The sequence below is a fragment of the Salvelinus sp. IW2-2015 genome, linkage group LG20 (assembly GCF_002910315.2).
Source record: "Salvelinus sp. IW2-2015 linkage group LG20, ASM291031v2, whole genome shotgun sequence".
NCBI classification, from domain to species: Eukaryota; Metazoa; Chordata; class Actinopteri; order Salmoniformes; family Salmonidae; genus Salvelinus; species Salvelinus sp. IW2-2015.
Window position 1 is genome coordinate 3,832,517 of NC_036860.1, and position 24,081 is coordinate 3,856,597.

General features: G+C 40.7%; 2 protein-coding genes and 1 pseudogene across 6 annotated transcripts; 2 read left to right on the forward strand and 1 right to left on the reverse strand.

The window, feature by feature from the left end:
* Positions 1-192: 192 nt before the first annotated feature.
* Positions 193-11,442, reverse strand: LOC111979938 (N-acetylmuramoyl-L-alanine amidase). 3 transcript variants are annotated; one of them, XM_024010631.3, is made up of 6 exons: positions 11,345-11,442; positions 7,051-7,185; positions 5,945-6,790; positions 5,514-5,724; positions 691-985; positions 193-262 (listed from the first exon to the last, which is right to left on the reverse strand). In XM_024010631.3, the coding sequence occupies exons 2-6, from the start codon at positions 7,160-7,162 to the stop codon at positions 248-250; spliced, it is 1,479 nt and encodes a 492-aa protein (XP_023866399.1). In that variant the 5' UTR covers positions 7,163-7,185; positions 11,345-11,442; the 3' UTR covers positions 193-247. The 3 variants fall into 3 exon arrangements, with proteins under 3 accessions (XP_023866399.1, XP_023866400.1, XP_023866398.1); XM_024010632.1 differs by lacking the exon at positions 11,345-11,442 and adding an exon at positions 8,088-8,207 and having other exon boundaries at positions 7,051-7,181; XM_024010630.1 differs by lacking the exon at positions 11,345-11,442 and adding an exon at positions 8,088-8,207.
* Positions 7,788-10,151, forward strand: LOC112067752 (trafficking protein particle complex subunit 5). Of its 3 annotated transcripts, none has more exons than XM_024147700.2 (3): positions 7,788-7,892; positions 8,634-8,906; positions 9,028-10,151. In XM_024147700.2, exons 2-3 carry the CDS (start codon positions 8,637-8,639, stop codon positions 9,322-9,324), a joined length of 567 nt encoding a protein of 188 aa, XP_024003468.1. In that variant the 5' UTR covers positions 7,788-7,892; positions 8,634-8,636; the 3' UTR covers positions 9,325-10,151. The 3 variants fall into 3 exon arrangements, with proteins under 3 accessions (XP_024003468.1, XP_024003469.1, XP_070305238.1); XM_024147701.2 differs by having other exon boundaries at positions 7,799-7,892; positions 8,619-8,906; XM_070449137.1 differs by lacking the exon at positions 7,788-7,892 and adding an exon at positions 8,266-8,354.
* LOC111979941 (mucolipin-1-like) lies at positions 10,283-24,079 on the forward strand (annotated as a pseudogene).
* Positions 24,080-24,081: the final 2 nt, after the last annotated feature.

Consider the following 24,081-nt stretch of genomic DNA (forward strand, 5'->3'; position numbering starts at 1 on the left):
TCCCTGTGGGTGTCTCACCAAGATGACCAGGTGTACGCAATGAAAAAGCAATAAAAGCTGTCAATTGATTGATTGGTGCCGACGCAAAACTGACAACATAATTCCCTGACCTATTCAGAACAGCTCTATCAGAGCAACTATCAGAAAGTCATATATAACAGATGTTGATAAAACAAAAGGCAAACACTGGAGCCAAATTACAAATATTTATTCTGTGAGATTAATCACTCCACTTTTCACAATATCTTCAGTTTTGAACCTCCTGGGGAAAATGGAAAGAATGAAAGTAAGTTTGTGGAGAGATAAGACCATTAGACATGAAATAACAAAAACACATAGGCCTATTCATTGTTAATAACTGCCTAATAACCCCCACATATACATGTACACAAGGATGTAGGCTCTTAATTTGAGTCAGTTTGCTACAGCAGGAAAATAATCCAACAGCAACAGGAAATTTGAAATATTATGTGGATTATAATTAATGGAAATTCTTTTAGGGGTTGATTCATTTGTTGCAATGAAAAATCAAGTCTGAAATTTTAAAGTGGAAACTGCAAACTTCAGAAGCATTTTTAAACCTCAAATACACTACAAGTTTTACATGTCATGCATTGCAGGAAAGTTATCCTCCAACAGGGTGATCAAATTAAGATCCTACATCTGTACATACTGCACACACTCTCTTACCCCAAAGTGCTCCCAGCCTGTGATCTCTGAGTAGAAGGCGTCTCCAGGACAGGAAGTCTTAACCAGCTGTCTGTGGCCATACAGGGTGAAGTTACCGACCAGTCGCCCGCCTYCCACAGCACAGGATKCCAGACGATCTCTCACCAGYTCCATGGTCTGCTGCGATGGCAAGCTGGAGGTGTAGTCACCGATGAATGACACCCCGTARCCCTTGGAGTTGTAGCCYTTAGTGTGKGCCCCTTGCCAGTGCCACCCACGCCCYTCATAGAGGTACCCGTCAGAGCCTGCCACAAAGCTGAAGGCAAACATCGGCAAGGGATGAGTCATTCATCATGAGTGATTCATCATCAAGTCACATTTTGCTTGGTAAACAACAATTACCAGAATTGGACAGCTAATTTCTAACCTCTAATTATGAGAGCGACACACACACACACACACACACACACACATACACCCATACTGTATACTCAAACTTGACACATTACATAAGCATTGTGGTTTGCGAGGAGGCTGTGTAGTGTCCAACTGTGCAGCACCTTCAGAAAGTATTCACATTCCTTTACTTTTTCCACATTGTTGTGTTACAGCCTGAATTTTACATTTATTAAATTTAGATTTTGTGTCACTGGTCTACACACTCTACACACCCTATAATGTCAAAGTGAAATTATGTTTTTAGACATTTTCTAAAATTCCTTAATAATGAAAAGCTAATATGTCTTGAGTCAATAAGTATTAAACTCCTTTGTTATGGCAAGCCTAAAAGTTTAAAAAAGTTTTWAAAAAGTAAAAATTTGCTTAACAAGTCATATAATACGGTGCATGGACTCACTCCATGTGCAATAATAGTGTAACTGTTTACTCTACTCTGTAACTGTTTTAAAATCACCATTGGCCTCATGATTAAATCCCTGAATGGTTTCCTTCCTCTCTGGCAGTTGAGTTAAGAAGGACGCCTGTATCTTTGTAATGACTGGGTCTATTGGCACACCATCCAAAGTGAAACKAATAACTTAACCATGCTCAAATGGATATTCAATGTCTGCTTTTTTGTTTCGTTTTATCCATCTACCAATAGGTGCCATTCTTTGCAAGGCATTGGAAAACCTCCCTGGCCTTTGTGGTTGAATCTGTTTTTGAAATTCACTGCTCGACTGAGGGACCTTACACAGTAGATAATTGTATGTGTGGGCCGGGTTACAGAGATGAGGTAGTATTTCAAAACTCATGCTAAAACTTCTTCGGGATCAGTGTCCTGTCCACGGGATGGTTGAGCTAACGTACAGTATGCTAATAAAATTAGCATGAGGTTGTAAGTAACAAGAACATTTTCCAGGACATAGACATATCTGATATTGGCAGAAAGCTTAAATTCTTGTTAATCTAACTGCACTGTCCAATTTACAGTAGCTATTAAAGTGAAATAATACCATGCTATTGTTTGAGGAGAGTGCACAATTTTGAACATGAAAAGTTATTAATAAACAAATTAGGCACATTTGGGCAGTCTTGATACAAAATTTTGAACAGAAATACAATGGTTCATTGGATCAGTCTAAAACTGTGCACATACACTGCTGCCATCTAATGGCCAAAATCTAAATTGCACCTGGGCTGGAATAATACATTATGGCCTTTCTCTTGCATTTCAAAGATGATGTTACAAAAAGATACAAAATAACGTTTTTTTTCTTTGTATTATCTTTTACCACAGCTATTGTGTTATATTCTCCTACATTCCTTTCACATTTCCACAAACTTCAAAGTCTTTCCTCTCAAATGATACAAAGAATATGCATATCCTTGCTGCAGGCAGTTAGATTAGAGTATGTCATTTTCGTCAAAAATTGGGGGGAAAAGGGGCGGATCCTTAAGAGGTTTAATGGCTGTGATAGGAGAAAACTGAGGATGGATCAACAACATTGTAGTTACTCCACAATACTAAAATAAATGACGGAGTGAAAAGAAGGAAGCCTGTACAGAATAAAAAATATTAGAAAACATGCATCCTGTTTGCAATAAGGCTGCCAAAAACGTGGGGGAAAAATGAACTTTATGTCCTGAAAACAAAGCGTTATGTTTAAGGGCAAATCCAACACAACACATTACTGAGTAACACTCTTCATATTTTCAAGCATGGTCGGTGGCTGCATCATGTTATGGGTATGCTTGTCATTGGCAAGGACTGAGGAGTTTTTTTTAGGATAAAAAATAATGGAATAGATCCTAGAGAAAAACCTGGTTCAGTCTCCTGAGAGACTACTGAGACACTGGGAGATAAATTCACCATTCAGCTGGACAATAACCTAAAACACAAGGCCAAATATACACTCAAGTTGCTTACCAAGACGACACTGAATGTTCCTGAGTGACCTAGTTACAGTTTTGACTTAAATCGGCTTGAAAATCTGTCATTACTTTAAAATGACTGTCTAGCAATGATCAACAACCAACTTGACAGAGCTTGAAGATTTTTTAAAATAATAATGTGCAAATATTGTACAATCCAGATGTGCAAAGCTCTTAGTGTCACGCCTGCTCCCACTCCCCCTCCCTGGCGCTCAAAGGCACCAGGCTCCCCAGCATTACGCACTCCTGCCACCATCATTACGGACAGCGATTATTGGACTCACTTGGACTCAATCACCTCTGTCATTACCTCCCCTATATCTGTCTGGTTCCCTGCTCTGTTCCCTGCTTCAGCATTAATTGTCATTTGTCRTTTTGTACCCGTGTGCTGACGCTGTTCTTGTCTTGGTCTTTGTTTGTTTCCTGATTAAATGTTGAATCTCTGTACCTGCTTCTCATCTCCTGAGTCGGTCCTTACACTTAGAGACTTACCCAGAAAGACTCACAGTTGTAATCGCTGCCAAAGGTGATTCTAACATGTATTGACTCAAGGGTGTGAATACTTATGTAAATTAGATATATTTGTATTTAATTTTTATACATTTGCAAACATTTCTATAATTTCTTTTCACTTTGTCATTATGGGGTATTGTGTGTAGATGGGTGAGATTGTTTTATTTATTTAATTCCTTTTGAATTCAGGCTGTAACACAACTAAATGTGTAATAAGTCAAGGGGTATGAATACTTTCTGAAGGCACTATATCCTAAGACCTGTGTACTAGAGGTCGACCGATTATGATTTTTCAACGCCGATACCGATACCGATTATTGGAGGACAAAAAAAGCCGATACTGATTAATCGGCCGATTTATTAAAACATTATTTTTTTATATATATATCATACATATACACACATTTTTGTAATTATGACAATTGCAACAATACTGAATGAACAATGAACACTTTTATTTTAACTTAATATAATACATAAATACACACACACAGCTCTGAAGTGACAATGATACTGAAGAGTCTGCTTAGGAGACAAATACTCTCAACTGTTTGAATAAAAATAGAGTTTAAGTTACCTGTGATGAATGTTGAAAACAAAAACTGTGATTTCTATATGCAGGTAATCCTATTTTAATAATGGGCATGGTAAGAATTGACGACCAAAGTGCGAGTCATAATTCCCATGACACCTTCTAGCAAAATCTGAAAAGCGGTTCCTTCATTTATTCCATAGGATATTTTTTAGATTCACTTAAAATAAGGTCTGTGTTTCGTGTAGGCTTACACCACCGTGCCAATTTAATAACTGTGTAGATATCCATAGGACAAGGTAACTCTGATCAATAAGGGCTAAATATAAGCGAAGATCATTTTTTTTGTAGAGTGGATTTATGAAAATATGTTGACAAACGTTACCTTATCCTAGTGAGATTTACACGGGTATCAAAACGTCGAGGCGGTTTAAGCCTGCACAAAACACAGACCTTATTTGAAGTAGATCAAGACATTCTCTATGGAAGACATGAACGGTAAAATAACGAAGGAACCCCTTTCAAGTTCAGCCGCAAGTTATTACAGGAATTATAACGTGTCGACTATTTCTCTCTAAACCATATACCTTTGACTAATCCGGAAACTATCACCTCGAAAACAAAACGTTTATTCCGTTCCTTATTTTATCTAACGGGTGGCATCCATGAGTCTAAATATTCCTGTTACATTGCACAACCTTCAATGTTATGTCATAATTACGTAAAATTCTGGCAAATTAGTTCGCAAAGAGCCAGGCGGCCCAAACTGTTGCATATACCCTGACTCGGCGTGCAATGAACGCAAGAGAAATGACACAATTTCACCTGGTTAATATTGCCTGCTAACCTGGATTTCTTTTAGCTAAATATGCAGGTTTAAAAATATATACTTGTGTATTGATTTTAAGAAAGGCATTGATGTTTATGGTTAAGTACACATTGGAGCAATGACAGTCATTGATTGATTGTTTTTTATAAGATAAGTTTAATGCCAGCTAGCAATTTACCTTAGCTTACTGCATTCGCGTAACAGGCAGGCTCCTCGTGGAGTGCAATGTAATCAGGTGTTAGAGCATTGGACTAGTTAACTGTAAGGTTGCAAGATTGGATTCCCCGAGCTGACAAGGTTAAAAATCTGTCGTTCTGCCCCTGAACGAGGCAGAATGTTCCTAGGCCGTCATTGAAAATAAGAATGTGTTCTTAACTGACTTGCATAGTTAAATAAAGATGAAATAAAGGTGTAAAAAAATATATAAAGAAAATTGGCGCCCAAAAATACCGATTTCCGATTGTTATGAAAACTTGAAATCGGCCCCGATTAATCAGAACCTTACAGTTAACTAGTCCAATGCTCTAACACCTGATTACATTGCACTCCACCAGGAGCCTGCCTGTTACGTCGACCTCTACTGTGTACTACACATACCTGTATCCAATATCGTCCCAGCCCCGGTCATCCTGGTGAAAGCGTTGCATGGACCTCATGTCTGCAGAACACTGCTGAAAGGTGAGACAAGGCTGGCCAGGCTGGTAGGTGTGGTGGATGTACATGAACGAGAGGGGGAGGGACAGGGGGGTGGGRGTGCCCCGGTATGGTGCAGCCCCCCACTGACACCGCGGRATAATAGCTGGACAGTCTAGAGGTAGGGCRATCCAGAGAGAKATTGAGTTTTAACATGTTTWTCCACTCCTTTTTTCAACAATAACACCATGTCTCAATTATTGTTACTATTTGTGCTTTCTTGGATCAAAGTCAAAATTATTCCAATAAATGTTGACCTATCCTTTTTAGCTTTCCCTGCACTACAGTAACCCTCTCTATCTCCACTCTCTCCCTCTGCAGTGGGGTTTACTTACCCATATATCTGTGGACAAACTCCTTTATTCCTTCCCTCACCACAGCTGTCAGCTCTTCCTTTTCCTGTGCCAACATCGTGGAGTGGTCGATCAGTCTCCTCTGTAGGACCAGGGATCTCACCACCTGCCTCTGCAGGAGGTGGGGCCTGGCCAGTTCTCTGAAGTTCTCCCTGCGTAGTTGGCTGATCAGACGAGGAGCAGCATCCAGTCCTTCCCCCTCAAGATGATGACAGTAGTACCTCCTCAGTAGGCTGCTCAGCTTGAGAGGACGCTGGGACTGAGCTGAGACCTCAATCCCCAGAATCACACCATCCATACCGCCATTAACCAGGGAATCGGTGGCGAGGGAGGGCTTGTCGGAGAGGGTGAAGACCTGAGGCGAGGTCACGTCGTCCCAGCAGCCATCAGGGCCCAGGCGTTGGGAGAGGAGAGAGCTGTGGAAGCGCTGGAAGGACAGACCCAAGTTCCTAGCCAGAGTGAGGGGGTACAGGCCACAGAACCGACACCTTGTCTCAGACACTAGCCCAGCTTCAATACCCAGGAGGACTGGGCTCATAGCAACCGTGGTGCCATCAGCAGTAAGGACAACCCCTTCCTCTCTACCTCTCTCTGTCACCTTGTGGCGCATAGCCCTGCCAATGAAATCTGAGAGATTGGAGTCCATGACTGGTGCCTCTGAGGTGCTGTCCTCCCTGATAGTGCCCAAGAAGTGCTGCATGAACTCATCTCTGAGACCGGCTGCCCTGCGCAGGCCTCTCAACACATTTACAGGCTCCAGTCCAGGGTTACTGTCTTCTACCTGCTCCAACACTCTGATGAAGTCGTCCATATGCTGGGAGGACATGACTGAAATCAGAAAACAAACTAGTTTACATTTGATAATATTCAGCATCACTTTTCTATAAACAGAAACTACATACTGTTCTGTAATGTGTATTAATAACTGCACCCTATATTGCCTAAAATAGCATTTTATTGCAACTTCTTCCTCTAAGTAGCTGTAATGSATTTCCTTGCTGACTTTCTTGCTCTCTCTCGAAAAGAGTTTGACTGGTCATGACCTCTAAATAAATAGGAAAAAAGTGAACACAAACAGATTGAGTTACCTTTGGTATCAGTGTGAGCACTGACCAAGACCACAAGAAGGGTCAGACACCATTTCCGGTGCGGTTCCATTGGGGAAATCATTGAGTCTTCAACGCCCTGTGCTCCTGACATGTATTATGCATTGCATCGCCTACCTTGGAACATTTATAGGAAGGCAAACACATCAAGTGAATTATGCAACCACTGTACAAACAGATACGGTGCTGTTTGTACAATTTGAGCCATTTATTGAGGGACATGGTGTGGGAAATTGGCAACTGTTAGGTAAGTGTGTGTGGGCATGTGTGTTTGTCCTTATGGCTCAAGGTCTTTCTGAATTTAAATGTTTACCTTATTGCATTACACCATTGCCACTATTACAACCTTTAGGTCAGCAATTTATTTTTCCCCTTCTCCTCGAGTACTTTGCATAGACTGTTGTTTCATAATATCTCAATATTAAACAAAATTCTGTTAAAAACTACTGTACAGCATCACATTGTGTGTTGTGTTTAGGTAACAGTCTCTATTTAATCATTGACAGGTCTGTGACGCATGAGAATGCAAGCATGTTCTTGTTCCTTTTCCAAATGGCCCTGGAAATACACAGCAAGAACTCAAAGGAAATTCCCATGCATCATTTAACAGGAATATTTTTTTTAAACATACAATTGACATTAGGACATCTTGCATTTTTTTGAAYTTTTTCAAGGCATGTAATTTAGATTACACATGTGGCAACCGCTATGTGTCAGATGAGAACATGCACTGCTGATCATAGATCAGTGCTTTACTAGAACAAGACACGTGACCAGAACAGGAAGTCACCAACACAGCAGCAGGCAGAAAACATTGAAACACGGTAAGGGGTTTTAGGTCCTTGTATAAGAATAATTAACKAAATAAATATGTTTAGCTTGTTAACAGTGTGAATGACTGAGTTTTGGCTTTTTTGTCGTCGAGTGAGTTCGCTAGCTTGCTTGACAATTTTAGCTAGCTAAATTATCACTAGCTAGCAGCTACATTAGCTGGCTAGTTATGCTAGCATCCAACATACTTTATCGTCCGCTTTCATCTGCGCTAGCAGCCACTTTGATGTTTCTTCAATGCAGTTAGTTCCTCCTAATTTACGGAATCGTCGTTGGCTAATCTCTTTGCATATGTACGGCAGGTAAAGATTTCCGAAGCCCGCGCATGCGCCGAAACTGGTCCTCTTGAGGCGCGGCTACCTGAATCGCAAAACAACATCCATAGGCCCTACTCCTTTCACCTGATTTATGCGCGAGGCACGTGACTACACAGCGAGCTGTGACGAATTCGAGAGGTGTGAGCCATACTACCGCCCTAGGCACTAGTTAAGATAAAAATAAATAAAAAGATAACTAATAAAATACTAACTTGTTAAGACAGATAGGTACACATTGTGGTTAAAGATCCTGACCTCTAGGCTAGTTGAAAGTGTTGCCGCTTATCTATCTATAGCTAATCCTCTCAGATCTTCACCTGCCTAGGGTAGTGGTGAGGGGTTGATTTGGAATTGACATGGCTAGCATATTATCACTTCAGGCTATTTTACTTCTATTTACAGATCATTCTTTTTCAGAAAATGGACACTCGGTTCACGAGAGGAAAGTCAAACATCCTGGAACGGCCTCTAACCCGTCCCAAGACTGAAGTCAGTGTGAGTGCCTTTGCACTGCTCTTCTCTGAGATGGTGCAGTACTGCCAGAGCCGCGTATACTCTGTGTCCGAGCTGCAGCAACGCTTGGCAGACCTGGGTCAGAGCGTTGGCGCCAGTATGCTGGACGTGCTGGTGCTGAGGGAGAAGAATGGGAAGAGGGAGACCAAGGTGCTTAACATACTGCTCTTCGTCAAGGTACGTGCTTGCATGGGCTCAAGGTAGATAAGTTCATATGTAACAGTCTCATAAGGTGTAACACTTGTCATTATGCCCATGCATAAGTACATGTCTATAATTTTCAATTTGCTTCATATAGGTGTCAGTATGGAAAGCTATGTTCGGTAAGGAGGCAGACAAGCTGGAGCAGGCCAACGATGACGACAAGACCTACTACATCATAGAGAAGGAGCCACTGATCAACGCTTACATCTCTGTGCCCAAGGAGAACAGCACACTAAACTGTGCTGCATTCACCGCTGGCATCGTAGAGGCCATTCTCACACACAGTGGCTTCCCTGCCAAGGTCACAGCCCACTGGCACAAGGGCACCACGCTCATGATCAAGTTTGATGAAGCTGTGATAGCCAGAGACAAGGCCCTGGATGGCAGATAGATGAGAGAGTGTTGGTGTACACATGCTAGAATAAGAGAATGATGAAGTTGATCATCATTCTCACTAGGTCTCAATATGCTCTGCCGTGTGAACGAGCCAGTAACTTGAGATATGGACTGAGTGAGTGGTCTGTCTGTAGACAAGTCTGCATAGGAGTAGTTGAGTTGTGAATATACAGTATATTGAGAAGTGAAACAGGATGTCTTTTTATCACCACATGAGAGAGAGTAAAAATGAATGAATGATTAGAATGTTAATCCCAATTCTGAGCTATTATATTTATTTGGTCCAAGAGTTCATATGAGACAACATTTATAAAGGTCAATGTTTCTTGTGAATCTCCTCAGTCGGTCAACCCTTATCTAATGACTTTGACATTCTCACTGACAGTGTATCTTAAACCATCTCTTAAGACTGCATAGGACGTATGTGAACGTCATCTCTTTTGTTTTTGATATCTCAAGACATTTCTGAATCACACAAAGGACCAACACATTGAAAATATGGACTGCAGTATAATACACCAATATGTGCAATGGTTTACCCTCCAACTGAGTTCAACATGGTGAAATTAAAGACTGTCATTGTGTTCCCTAAACAAATTACATTTTAAGCTATTCAAAATATGTGAAAGTTATCAGTTGTCATTTCCACAGAGCATTATGTTGGCAAAAAATGTCATGACTCAGGGGTTTGTAGGTGTAGTTTCATTTTACACCTTTATTTGTTTCTATCTAGACATGTTTGAAATACTTTTACTGTTTATCACCGTGTGTAAGCATTTTAGCAATTAACTGATATTAAAAGACTTGCTGAGTAATTCTAAAGATCCGGTGATCATATGAGGAAAATCGATGAATCCAGGGCTGTGTTCAATTTGTTTGAACGTTTGATACGTTCAACAATTTGTACTTAACATTTTAGTCATTTAGCAAACGCTTTCTCTACATTTCTTGTACGTTTTTGAACAGAGTGTGACGTACATTTGCTCCGTACGGTGGGTGTGCCGGGGTGTAGCTTGAATAAATTAGTGACATTTAAAGGRCAGCGGATACATTTTGAACCCATAACCCCTCCCCGTTTTTCAACTGGTTCATTATGGCACCGTTTCCGTTGTACTGAACGCAGCCTAGCTTTGATCATTTGACTATCAATGCAATAGGTGGGGCTAATGGGCTTTGACAAACGCTATCACGAATTAGATATTTTGAGACCAATGACCATTTTCCGGACAACATGTCACATGGTGATTGTCATGTGACCATTGGAAGCTGCGGCTTTGTGATTGTTTGTAGAGCGCAGCGTCCCTATTCTCCTGTAAGTTGTTTCCTCAATGTTTAGCTTTCTGACAGTCCTAAAAGATAATTTCTTAAATTGTATTATTCTTAAGAATTCATTCATGTCCTGCAAAGCATCGCCATGGCATCAACGAACTGTAACTGCATCCAAGACGGTACAGGTTGGTCATGTACTTCAATGTATCARTCTAAACCTAATTTTTAAAGTTAACCAGCATTTACCTAACTCGGTCCCCGGGACCACAAGGGGTGTACGTTTTGGTTTTTGCCCTAACACTACAAAATTATTAAAGCTTGATGTTTAGTTATTGATGATTTGAATCAGCTGTGTAGTGTTAAGGGAAAACACAAAACATGCACCCTTTGGTGTCCCGAGGACCGAGTTTGGTAAACCTAAAGGTGTATAAAATAACTATTTTCATAAGGATAATGTATTTGTTGTATAGTGTTAAATGAGAAGGCTGCATGTCATCTGTGAGTGCCCGGCATCGCAATATGATCATAATAGGCGAATTGTATGTCAATAATGCTTCCATTGCTGTTTCATACATAGCCCAAGAATATAACGTCACTAAATGTTATTTTCAGAGGGGAATTGACTGACAGCCAAATAATCCATTTGAACATGAATCGATCCTCAATTGCTGTACGGTTCTAGAAACATTAAGCTTTCTACTTTCATATCACCAAAATAATTTCACAAATGCAAAATATACACTTACTGTACACTGTTTTAACAGTTGCAACCAGCAGTATTTTTCAGTTGCAACACGTTTGTGGCGTCCTTGTTCCCACACAGGTGTTGGGAGACGCAGATAGCTAATTAGCACAGGTAGTCGCCTCCGACTTCCGTAAACAAACCGAGGTAAAATTGGCATACATAAAAATGCCGTTTAAGCTAACGTTACATAAATCAATAACGTTTTCACTGATTATGACAATCATCAAACTAGGTATGATTTATTCTGTAAATGTCTAGTGTACTTTTACATCCTTTGCTTTGAGTAGAAATTCCAGTTTTGATTTGATACATACATACAATCTCAAATATTGCTTTTTAAAGATGAAGAAATCAATAACTAATTCAGTGATTGTTGCAGAAAAGTGAAAATATGCATTTATTTGCAATAACTTTAAAGAAATTATAATTTCAAGTGCAATTTGTTCTATATAAAGTTAGACAATGTTTACATAAAGTTGTACAATGTTTACAATCTTAAATTGTATGCCAAATCAATGTTTATATTTTTAGTGCAACAGTTCCACATTTTAAAGTAGTTACAAGGCACAACAGTCATTTATTTACATGTCTCTAATTTAACAGCTAAGAGGCCCCTTCAATTATTTTCTATTTTGGCTTTGTTGAAGTCCTTCTTTGTCATCCCCAGACAAGCTGAATGGTACCATCTCCTGAGGTAATAGACTCAACTGTTCAACGCTTACAGCCAAATGTTTAATACCCTGGGTATTCCCAGAACACATTCTGGAAAGTCTATAGATTCAGTGGTCACTTTATTAGGTACAACCCCTTTTGCATCAGGAACAGCGTGAATTTAAAACTGTTGATGAAACTGGGAAAGGAGATTTTTCTTTGCAACTCTGCCTAGAAGGCCAGCATCCTGGAGTCGCCTCTTCACTGTTTGCAGGTACTATTTAATGAAGCTGCCAGTTGAGGACTTGTGAGGCATCTGTTTCTCAAACTAGACACTCAAATGTACTTGTCCTCTTGCTCAGTTTTGCACCTGGGCCTCCTACTCCTCTTTCTATTCTGGTTAGAGCAAATCTGCACTGTTCTGTGAAGGGAGTAGTACACAGCGTTGTACAAGATCTCTAGTTTCTTGGCAATTTGTCGCATGGAATAGCCTTCATTTCTCAGACCAAGAATAGACTGACGAGTTTCAGAAGAAAGTTMTTTGTTTCTGGCCATTTTGAGCCTGTAATCGAACCCACAAATGCTGACGCTCCAGATACTCAACTAGTCTAAAGAAGGCCAGTTTTGTTGCTTCTTTAATCAGAACAACATTTTTCAGCTGTGCTAACATAATTGCAAAAGGGTTTTCTAATGAACAATTAGGCTTTAAAAATGATAAACTTGGATTAACTAACACAACGTGCCATTGGAACACAGGAGTAATGGTTGCTGATAATGGACCTCTGTATGCCTATGTAGATATTCCATTAAAATTCAGCCGTTTCCAGCTACAATAGTAATTTACAACATTAACAATGTCTACATTGTATTTCTGATCAATTTGATGTTATTTTAATCGACCAAAAAATGATTTTGCTTTTCTTTCAAAAACAAGGAAATGTCTAAGTGACCCCAAACTTTTTAACGGTAGTGTATGTTATGGTTCACTCTTAGTCTTCCTTGCTGTATCTCCACTGTGGAATGTCCATGTTGATCCTCTTGGTTGTCTTGGTCCTCTTGATCCATCCACCGGTCTTCTTTGTTAATCAGGCCTGACCCCTTCATCCTGTAGTTTTTTCCTGTAATTTAATTTAATATGACTGAAGATGCAGAATTTTATGCCAGGCCCCTTCTAATAGGGTATAATAGACTCGTTAGAACTTTGACCACATGCCCTATATACGGATTACATGCCATCTATCAAATCAAAACTGGAATTTTTACTCARAACAAAAGTTGTAAAAGTATGCTAGACATTTATAGAATTAATCATATCTAGTTTGATGATTCTTTGACAATTGGCAAATTAGTTGTTGAGTAATATAGCTTAAATTGCAGTTGAAAGATTTTGTTTCCATCAAAACAAAGGTTGTAAAAGTATGCTAGACATTTATAGAATAAACTATCTATTTTTATGTTTCTGTGACAATCAATGAATTAGTTATTGATTTTTACCATTTTAAATGGCTTTTGGTGACTCTGTTGACGAATATAAAACCAACTTTACCTCGGTCGAAAACAAGCACATTAACATGGAAATATGGCAGTGGGAACCCTATAAAGATGTATTAATTGAACTTTTTTGTTTTTGGAAAATTATTTGTTGATATGGAAATTAAGTTCCATGTTTCCAAAACTGTATCCCTTGCAAGTTCTATTTGCTTTTAGAAAGAGCTTCAGGGCTCTGTCAGAGCCTTGGACTGCCCCAGCTAACAAACGTTCCCACAACTTTAGAGAAGTTAAGTCTCTTTAGTTCATGAACTATCTTTTTCATAGCAATGTTCCCGTGATGTGCAAGGAATGTTTCCAAGAGACCATCCCACTTAATGTCAAATATAACTTGGTTGCCATGCTCTCCAGAATTTGAGATATTAATGTTCTAGGCACGTTTCATAAACATTGGGCTCCCGAGTGGCGCAGCGGTCTAAGGCACTGCATCTCAGTGCTAGAGGCGTCACTACAGACCTTGGTTCGATCCCGGCCTGTATCACACCCGGCGGTGATCGGGAGTCCCATTGTGCGGCGCACAATTACCCCAGCGTCGTCTGTGTTTGGCCGGGGTAGGCCGTCATTGTAAAATAAAAATGTGTTCTTAACTGACTTGCCTAGTTAAATAAAATGATTGTGTCCAGTTTTCTGAGGGTTAGGAGAATATTCCATCGATTTTCCTCCAAACATACATAGAACATGGTTGCCATGTTGTCAGAACATAAGTTAATGTTCTAGACGAGTGTCATGGGAACGTTGCAAGAACATTTCTGTATCAGTTGTCAGGACATCGGCTGATAATTTACAGAGCTTTCTGTGTAGTGGTTTAATGTTGGTGGGGCATGTTAACCTGTTTTAATGATATTCCTGAATCACTATGATCAATAAAATAGATTTTCTTGATTACTTTTTAACAGAGGTGATATTTACTTCAAATTGCATTCGCTCTATTGCTTAAGCCTATCAAGTTGTTTCATCTATATAAATGCTAGATGGAGGGGTTAGGGTTTCTTCTGGACAGGGCTTATTGGCCTAACTATACTGGCCCATTAAGCACATGCCCAAGAGATATCATTATTGGGACAGTGGTTAGGGCATTCGTCATTGGTAATGGAGACCTGGGTTCCAGACCTGCTAGGAGAGTCACCCTACTTTCTAATTCTTAGCCATATACACTGAGTGTACAAAACATTAGGAACACCTTCCTCATATTCAGTTGCACCTGCTTCTGCCCTCGGAACAGTCTCAGTTCATTGGGGCATGGACTCTACAAGTTGTCAATTGTTCCACAGGGATGCTGGAACATTTTGACTCCAATGCTTCCCACAGTTGTCAAGTTGACTGGATGTCCTTTGGGTGGTGGACCATTTTTGATGCACACGGGAAACTGTTGAGCGTAGAAAAACCCAGCAGCATTGCAGTTCTTGACACTCAAACCGGTGCCAGACAGAAGCCACTCCTCAGTAAAAGGCACACGACAGCCCGCTTGGAGTTTGCCGAAAGGCACCTAAATGACTCTCAGACCATGAGAAACAAGATTCTCTGGCCTGATGAAACCAAGATGAACTCTTTGGCCTGAATGCCAAGCGTCACATCTGGAGGAAACCTGGCATCTCCCTACGGTGAAGCATGGGGGTGGCAGCATCATGCTGTGGGGATGTTTTTTAGCATCAGGGACTAGGAGACTAGTCCGGATTGAGTGAAAGATGAATGGAGCAAAGTACAGAGAAATCCCTTGATGAAAACCTGATCCAGACCTCAGACTGGAGGGCGACGGTTCACCTTTCAACAGGACAATGACCCTAAGCACACGGCCAAGACAACGCAGGAGTGGCTTCTGAACAAATACAGGGGTGCCAAGCTTGTAGCGTCATACCCAAGAAGACTCAAGGCTGTAATTGCTGCCAAAGGTGCTTCAACAAAGTACTGAGTAAAGGGTCTGAATACTTATGTAATTGTTTTGTTTTTTAAATTATTATTATTCTTTTTTTATACATTTACAAAATATCTTAACCTGTTTTTGCTTTGTCATTATGGGTTATTTTGGGTAGATTGAGGGGGGAAAACAATTTAATCAATTTTAGAATAAGGCTAACATAACAATGTGGGAAAAAGTCAAGGGGTCTCTATTTTCTTATTGAATGGGCTATATCATACCTACTGATCCAATGCATGCTTGAATTTATATAATTATAGTAAAATTATACCACATCGCTTTCCCGCTTCCTCTTTTTCAGCAGCAATATCAAGCTATGAGTGCTCTTTTCAGATATGCCTTCCCTATGTTGTATGTAGAAACCCATGTCTGTCATTGATTCTCTCTCAGAGAAGGATGAGCTGTTCTCGCCTGTGAGCAGCTACAGGTCCGATGACCTCAGTGGCAGGAACCCCCGGGTCACCAGTCTGGTAGGCTCAGAGCTCAGGCAACAGCAGCAGGAGGAGTCACTGCGGAGGAAGCTCAAGTACTTCTTCATGAGCCCCTGTGACAAGTACCACGCCAAGGGCCGCAAGCCCTTTAAACTGGTCCTGCAGCTGCTCAAGATCCTCATCGTCACTGTACAGGTTAGCCTTTACTGAACTGAATAATTGGTATTCATGGGGCTTCTGTTGATTTTCATTGTTTTAACCTTTAATCCCCTGTCACTCCCTTCTCTAGTTAGTCCTGTTTGGCTTGAGTAACCAGATGGTGGTGACATTCAAGGAAGAGAACACAGCATCCTTCAAACACCTTTTCCTTAAAGACTACCGGGATGGCTCTTCAATGGCAATCCACACACAGAGTGAACTCTATAGCCATATTTATTATGCTGTAGATCAGGTACTAGTATCTCAGTACGCAACACTAAACAGAGACCCACAGATGAGTGACTTCTCAACCCTCTCATTGTGTTCTATGTTATGCCTTGTGTTATTGCTGTGTTTTTAAATTATATTTTGTCTTCCTTGTCTGTCTATATGATGTCATGCTATTAGTATAACTCTATGTTACCTATTCCATTCATCATCCTTTCTATTTTCTTTTCCTCAGTACCTGGCTCTACCACAGACATCAGTGGGGCGGTATGCATATGTGTGGGGTGAGGGTGTGAATGGGAGTGCCCTCTCACTGTGCCAGCGGTACTACAAGAGGGGCATCATCGACCCCATCAACGACACCTTTGACATCGACCCCGAAGTTATCACCGGTACCCTGGCCGCATTCTCCTTTTCTGTTCATTAAGTTGTCTACCAAATTCCCCCTCCATGTATTTCACATCAATCTGTCGGTTTTGTTTTTTTAAATCCACTGCCAGTTGTCTTTGGCCCATTAGGAAGTAACTGTTAGTGAGTCAAAGCTCCACATATGGCAAGAGTTGCCCTCTAACCGTGCCCTACTTTCAGTACTGAGAATAGATCCTGTCCATAAAAGCATTAACCATATAAGTGCTATTTCCACTAACATCAGCAAAATAATAGAGAGCTGGCCAAATGGACGTCTTCTGTTCGATTTACCTGTTGATTTCACAAAGATAGTTCGTTAGCACACAGTTTTTTATGTGTTTTGGCAACGGACCATTGTTTGAAATGTTATCAAAAGCGGTTGAGTCAAGGTTGGCAACTAAACAGAAGTAGTTTAAGATAACCTTGTATTTCAAAATGTTGAAGTTGTGAAAGTATTTTCCATTGGCTTTGGGAAAAAAAAGTGAATAACAGAATACTTGCAAGTGTCAAATGTACACTGAGTGTAGAAAATATTAGGAAGACAGACTGACTGGGGGAATCCAGGTGAAGCTATGATCCCTTATTGATGTTACTTGGTTTAATCCACTTCAAGCAGTGTAGATGAATGGGAGGATAAATGGATTGTGTATGTGTGCCATTCAGAGGGTGAATGGGCAAGACAAAAGATTGAATTGCCTTTGAACGGGGTATGGTAGTAGGACCGGTTTGTGTCAAGAACTGCAACGCTGCTGGGTTTTTCATGCTCAACAGTTTACTGTGTGTATMAAGAATGGTCCACCACCCAAAGGACATCCAGCCAACGTGACACAGCTGAAGGGGTGCAACACAATATTAGGAAGGTGTTCGGTATACTCAGTGTATATAATTCTGGAAATAAATCTTCTGGATTTCTGTTTTTGTTCCTACTCTCTCTCAACTTGCTTTTATTCCATCCTTCTGTCTTTTTCAGATTGCATTGGTGTGGACCCACTACCAGACCCCCCTCCTCCTGATTACAGTGACTACAAGAACTTCATTCTCCAGTTTCACAAGTGAGACACACAATGGTTTCCCTTGCTCCCTCTTCCCTTTTATTCTTGCATGCAATTCCTCATGGGGTTTTGAATCCCATTTTTGTAATTTTGTCAGTCCTTTCTTATGTTAATGTATTGCTTATGGTAATGCTTATGTAACTCGAGTCGTTTCAGCATTAAATATCAACATGGAACATTACTGGGTAATCACTTCTCCATTGAGATTACATGCATTCCTCTTACTGGATCTTGTCTCTCATCTTCTTCTTCTTGGTCTCCAGGCTGATCAATGTGACCATTCAGTTCCAGCTGAAGGCCATAAACATCCAGACCATCATCAACAATGAGATCCCTGACTGCTACACCTTTGCTATTATGGTGAGATGACCGTCCAATTTCACCTGAACAGCCCAGTTTCCCCTATATGCATTTCAATTGTGGCCGCCACAAATGTTTTAAGTGTCAACATAAGCGTGTAAATACAGATATAATGTATGTAGAATATATATATATATATATATAATGGCGCAATATATTTAAAAATAAGATCATCTTTGAGAACTAACAATCACCAAAAAGAAACTAGGCAGTCATGGCATGTGGCCCCCACTGATTTTGTTATAATTTGAGTTACTCCGATGGCATAAGAACACGGCATAAACCATGGCGAAATGTGTAGAAGTGCAGGAAATTAGCTTTAAAACAGCAAAATTGTCTCCGCAGCCAAGAGCAGGGCCTCTAAAACCGCGCCATTGGCCATGCCCACTAGCATGCCACACCCCTTCGCCCAACTTTGCCACCTCTGCTGAAAWAATTCCTAGGGGAAGCACTGCTGCCCCATATAGCCCACTGTATCTTAGACAGCTGTTATAAAGCCAGGGTTTGTGTTGTAGCTAAGTTTAGTGTGTGTATTGTGGCTGCTGTCAGGTTGTCCTAGATAACAAGGCTCACAGCGGCAGAGTGAAGATCAGCCTGCTCAACCATGCCTCCATCAAGAAGTGCAAAGACCCCAACGTGTGGGGACATGGTGAGAGAGCGTGGGATGGGGGGGTACTGACATTTTTGATGGAGAGGTAAAGCTTGAGATTGATTCACTTCTTTCCTGCTGTTCCTTACTAGCTGTTTGCCTCTTCCTTCCCTTCCCTCCCTGACTTAATTCAAACACCCCTCTCTTCTTCCTCCAATAGCGGAGAACTATGCACGGGAGGCTTTTGACGTGCTGGTGGCCATAGTGTGTCTGCTGTCCCTGCTGCTGTGTGGTCGCTCCATCCTCAGAGGAGTCATCCTACAACATGTAAGACCAAGGCTGAGCCCCAAAAGTCTAAAACGTTGTTACATTGTAATTATTTGAACAAAAATATAAATGCAACAATTTAAAATATGACTTATAGTTCATAGAAGGAAATCAGTCAATTGAAATAAAATCATTAGGCCCTAATCTATGGATTTCACAAGACTAACAAACAAATGATAGTCCCACTAAGCGCAAACCAGATGGGATGGCGCATTGCTGCAGAATGCTGTGGTTAAGTGTGCCTTGAATTCTAAATAAATCACAGACAGTGTCACCAGCAAAGCACCCACATCACCTCCTCYGTGCTTCACGGTTGGAACCACACATGTGGAGATCATCTGTTCACCTACTCTGCGTCTCACAAAGACACGGCTGGAACCAAAAATCTCAAATTTGGACTCCTCAGACCAAAGGACAGATTTCCACCGGTCCATTGCTTGTTTATTGGCCCAAGCAAGTCGCTTCTTCTTATTCATGTCCTTCAGTAGTGGTTTCTTTGCAGCAATTCGACCATGAAGGCCTGATTTCACGGAGTCACCTCAACATCAACTGTTCAGAGATGTCTCTTACTTTAACTCTGTGAAGCATTTATTTGGGCTGCAATTTTTGAGGTGCAGTTAACTCGAATGAGTTTATCCTCTGCAGCAGGGATAACTCTGTCTTCTTTTCCTGTGGCTGTCCTCATGAGAGCCAGTTTCATCATAGTGCGTGATGGTTTTTGCGACTGCACTTGAAGAAACTTTCAAAGTTCTTGAAATTTTCCGCATTGACTGACCTTCATGTCTTAAAGTAATGATAGACTGTTTCTATTTGTTTATTTGAGCTGTTCTTGCCGTAATATGGACTTGGTCTTTTACCWAATAGGGCTATCTTCTGTGTACCACCCTACCTTGTCACCACACAACTGATTGGCTCAAACGCATTAAGAAGGAAAGAAATTCCACAAATTAACTTAACAATGCACACCTGTTCATTGAAATGCATTCCAGGTGACTACCTCATGAAGCTGCTTGAGAGAATGTCAAGAGTGTTCAAAGCTGTCATCAAGGCAAAGGCTGGCTACTTTGAAGAATTTCAAATATAAAATATATTTTGATTTGTCTAACATTTAAATATTTTTTGGTTACTACATGATTCCATGTGTTATTTCATAGTTTTGATGTCGTCACTATTATTATACAATGTAGAAAATAGTAAAAATAAAGAAAAACCCTGGAATGAGTAGGTCAACTTGCGACCCCAATTTCATATCAATCAATCAAAAGTATTTATGAAGCCCTTTTTACATCAGCCGATGTCACAAAGTGCTATACAGAAACCCAGCCTAAAACTCCAAACAGCAAGCAATGCCGACGTAGAAGCACAGTGGCTAGGAAAAACTCCCTAGGAAGAAACCTAGAGAGGAACCAGGCTCTGAGGGGTGGCCAGTCCTCTTCTGGCTGTGCCAGGTGGAGAATATAACAGTACGTGGCCAAGTTGTTCATAGATGACCAGCAGGGTCAAATAATAATAATCACAGTGGTTGTAGAGGTTGTAACAGGTCAGCACCTCCGGAGTAAATGTCAGCTGGCTTTTCATAGCTGGTCATTCTGAGTTAGAGACAGCAGGTGTGSTAGAGCGAGAGAGTCGAAAACAGCAGATCCGGAACAAGGTAGCACGTACGGTGAACAGGTCAAGGTTCCTTAGCCGCAGGCAGAATTGTTGAAGCACGACCAGGTGGACTGGGGACAGCAAGGCCATATCAGGCGACCCCACATAGGGTCGCGACACCTAGTTTGGAAACCGCTGGTTTATTCTGTTCATTTGTCTGTCCCGTCTCTCTGTGTGTTTCTGACAGGAGTATGTCCAGTTCTTCAGACACAGACTGAATCACAGTGTGTGCTGGGCAGACAGGATGGAGTTCATTAATGGCTGGTTCATCCTGCTCATCATCAGTGACCTGCTCACCATCACCGGCAGTTTCATCAAGATTGGCATAGAGTCCAAGGTAATACAGAACAATGCATTGCTTTTAGTTTCATATCTTTCCAGGCCTGCACCAGTCACCCCACTGTTATAATTAGACAGAGCAAATAATATAATTATTAATACAAATTATTTAATTATTAATACAAATTATTTAATTAACTCTGTCCTTCAGAACATGTCGTTGTATGATGTGTGTGGGATTTTGCTCGGTACCTCCACTCTGTTGGTGTGGGTGGGAGTCCTCCGCTACCTCAGTTTCTTCCAGAAGTACAATGTGAGTGACATAATCAGTCATACAAAAATGCACACATTGACATTTAAGTTGAATGGCTTTCTGAGGAGATATTGCGTCACTTCCCACCTCTTTTTCTTTTTCCATGTGTAAATKAGTCTTACGTTTTCTCTCTTCCTCATTCTCAGATCCTGATTGTGACGCTGCGGGGTGCCTTCCCTAATGTAATCCGCTTCTGCCTCTGTGTAGCTGCCATATACCTGGGTTATTGCTTCTGTGGCTGGATCGTGCTGGGTCCTTACCATACGTCAGACGTGTATATTGGATCATGGACAGGACGCACACACATGTATTTTTATTATTCATTAACAATACATCACAAATTGCTGAAACTGTGAAGAGTAAATGTGTTCTAATACACCAACTCATCCTCTCTGTCCCCGCAGTTCCGCTCTCTGTCCATGGTGTCAGAGTGCCTGTTTTCTCTGATCAACGGAGACGATATGTTTGTGACGTTTGCGGAGATGCAGAAGAGTGCACGCTGGTGTGGGTGTTCAGCCAGGTCTACCTCTACACCTTCATCTCCCTCTTCATCTACATGGTGCTCTCTCTCTTCATTGCTCTCATCACCGGGCCTACGATGCCATCATGGTACTGTGGGAGGGGAGGGATGAAGGATGAGGGGTGATAGAAGGGGAGGATGAGGGATGGCGGGTGGAATGAGTGAATGGAGAAATGCAGGACAGATGATTTAGTGACATTAAAATAAAAGATGGAGTGTTGATGAGTGCCATATGGGGGAAAAAGGTTGGCAAATGTAACAGGAAGTAGGATGGAAGAGGATTCTTTACAATAGTTTTTATCGAAGCACTCTGTCTCTCTACAGGCCCAAACCCAGGAGCCGATGCACATCACAGACCTGCATGCTTTCATAGCMGAGTGTACTGATACACCTTGCTCTGGAATGTTCAGTGGCCCAGAGGCATCCTCCTGTTCATTCTTCTGCTGCTGTGACTGAAGAGAGAGTGAGTATTTTCGTGTGTGTGTCATTCARGGTTTGATGTTTTTGTAATCTCAATTYCATTGACATAGATTGGTMATTTCTCCATTTCAGATCCACCAGTGGGAGGATGTCTTCTAGGTGATCTGACCTTAGACTACACTGTCCTCTGTAGGATGTGGCATGTCGGTGCATTTCAATTCAGACTGGTACAGTACAACGTACATGTTACTAACTGCTGTACATTGCACATTAATATTTAATATGCCAGTTCATTGGGTTTTTATAGCTAACAAGCTACATTCATATGGCTAGCACATTCTGATAGCTAATTCATGACTGTAATACAGCAATATAGCTAGCTGTCCTTTCAGAGAGGAAACTGATTTTGCACAACATACTGTATATCTGAATGTTTTACTAAATAGGAGTTGTATTTATGGTGCAGTTTTGATTTATATTGTTGATAAGCCTTTGTTGAATTGGGTCTGCATGACCCTATGACTGAGGGATGGCAATGGTTTAATTGTGCTTTACTGTGCCTGGGGGCCCTGAATGTTATGATTGATTGTCCTCTGAATCATGTTTATGACAGAGACACACACTAACAGACAGGCTGAAACGTGCACACCGTTATGTACTGTATTTTTAGGGAAGGCTACTCACTTTGGTCCTTTGTTCCCTTCTCCTCCTCTGGATGGGATGACTACATGTTCAAGGACAGGACCTGCAGCCATAGTTAGTCATCCATATGTATGAAGCCTTTGGTGTAAAGAGACAGGTGATCCTGACCTGAACACCAATGCACTGCAAGACAGCTATAGTGGGTTTTATAGTGCACCCTACAGACTCCATATTGCTGAGGAAAAGCCACTTTTTTWAAACAATGCTAAATGTTTTAACCACCCTTATTAATTATTTTGTTGGATGTCTTGCAGCTGACTGAAATACAAGGCCAGTAAGGATTGTCTGACATTGTTATGTCTGACATTGTTATATTGAATTCAGTGGTAATTTATTGAATCTCTCTCCGGGAAAATTAATTCTGCAAACCAGTATGTGGTCCAAATCATGATTCACTGAAGGAAAGGGACTGAATTATCATATTGTATCTGTTTTATTTGAAAAACCTTTTTGAAGTGATAATGTAATTTCATTGTATGAAATGTTATGAAAGCTTATAGTGATGTTCATTAGGTGAAAAAAGGACTCTAATTGCACAAGATTCGTAAGCGATCAAAAGGAAGGGAAGAGTTGGACAAATAGAGAAATCATTGATGCCTACCCAGAATGCACTGTTTCTGGTGGTGTTTTTCCATTACATGTTTTCAAAAAGGATTTATTCAAGTATGTGCTGATGACCAGAAATGAATTTTTTTTTCCATTCTTTGAATGTTTTTACTTAGTACATTTATCTTGCATTGAGATTATCAGATACGCATGTACGATGAGTCGTGATAACAGAACATGAAGCGGTGCTAATGTCTCATGGCATGCAGCACAGTGGTGCAGCAGATTACATGTAAGGGTTGTAGTACTGTATTTCTTAACTAYATGTTTTTTATACTCTGCTAATGTGATAATTTCTGATGTTTTTCTCATTGTTTTACTTTTTGTTTTAAAAATGTTGTGGTTAGTTAGACTGATACTAATAATTTTAGTATGGCCAAATTGCTCAACATCTACATTTTGAATGAGCGTCTCGCTTGTACATATTTTTTTGTTTTTTTTTAAAGCCGTTCTCGTTTCATGCACTTTTTATTCAGTACATTGCATTCCTCTGTGTCTAATGCCAGTAAACCACCTCCAATTAAAACTATTGAAAAGCGTG

Bases quoted from the DNA above. Each gene is read 5' to 3' on its own strand.
- LOC112067752 (XM_024147700.2), top strand. From the start codon at position 8,637: ATGGACACTCGGTTCACGAGAGGAAAGTCAAACATCCTGGAACGGCCT. The intron at 8,907-9,027 runs GTACGTGCTTGC...TGCTTCATATAG, and splicing joins ACATACTGCTCTTCGTCAAG to GTGTCAGTATGGAAAGCTAT.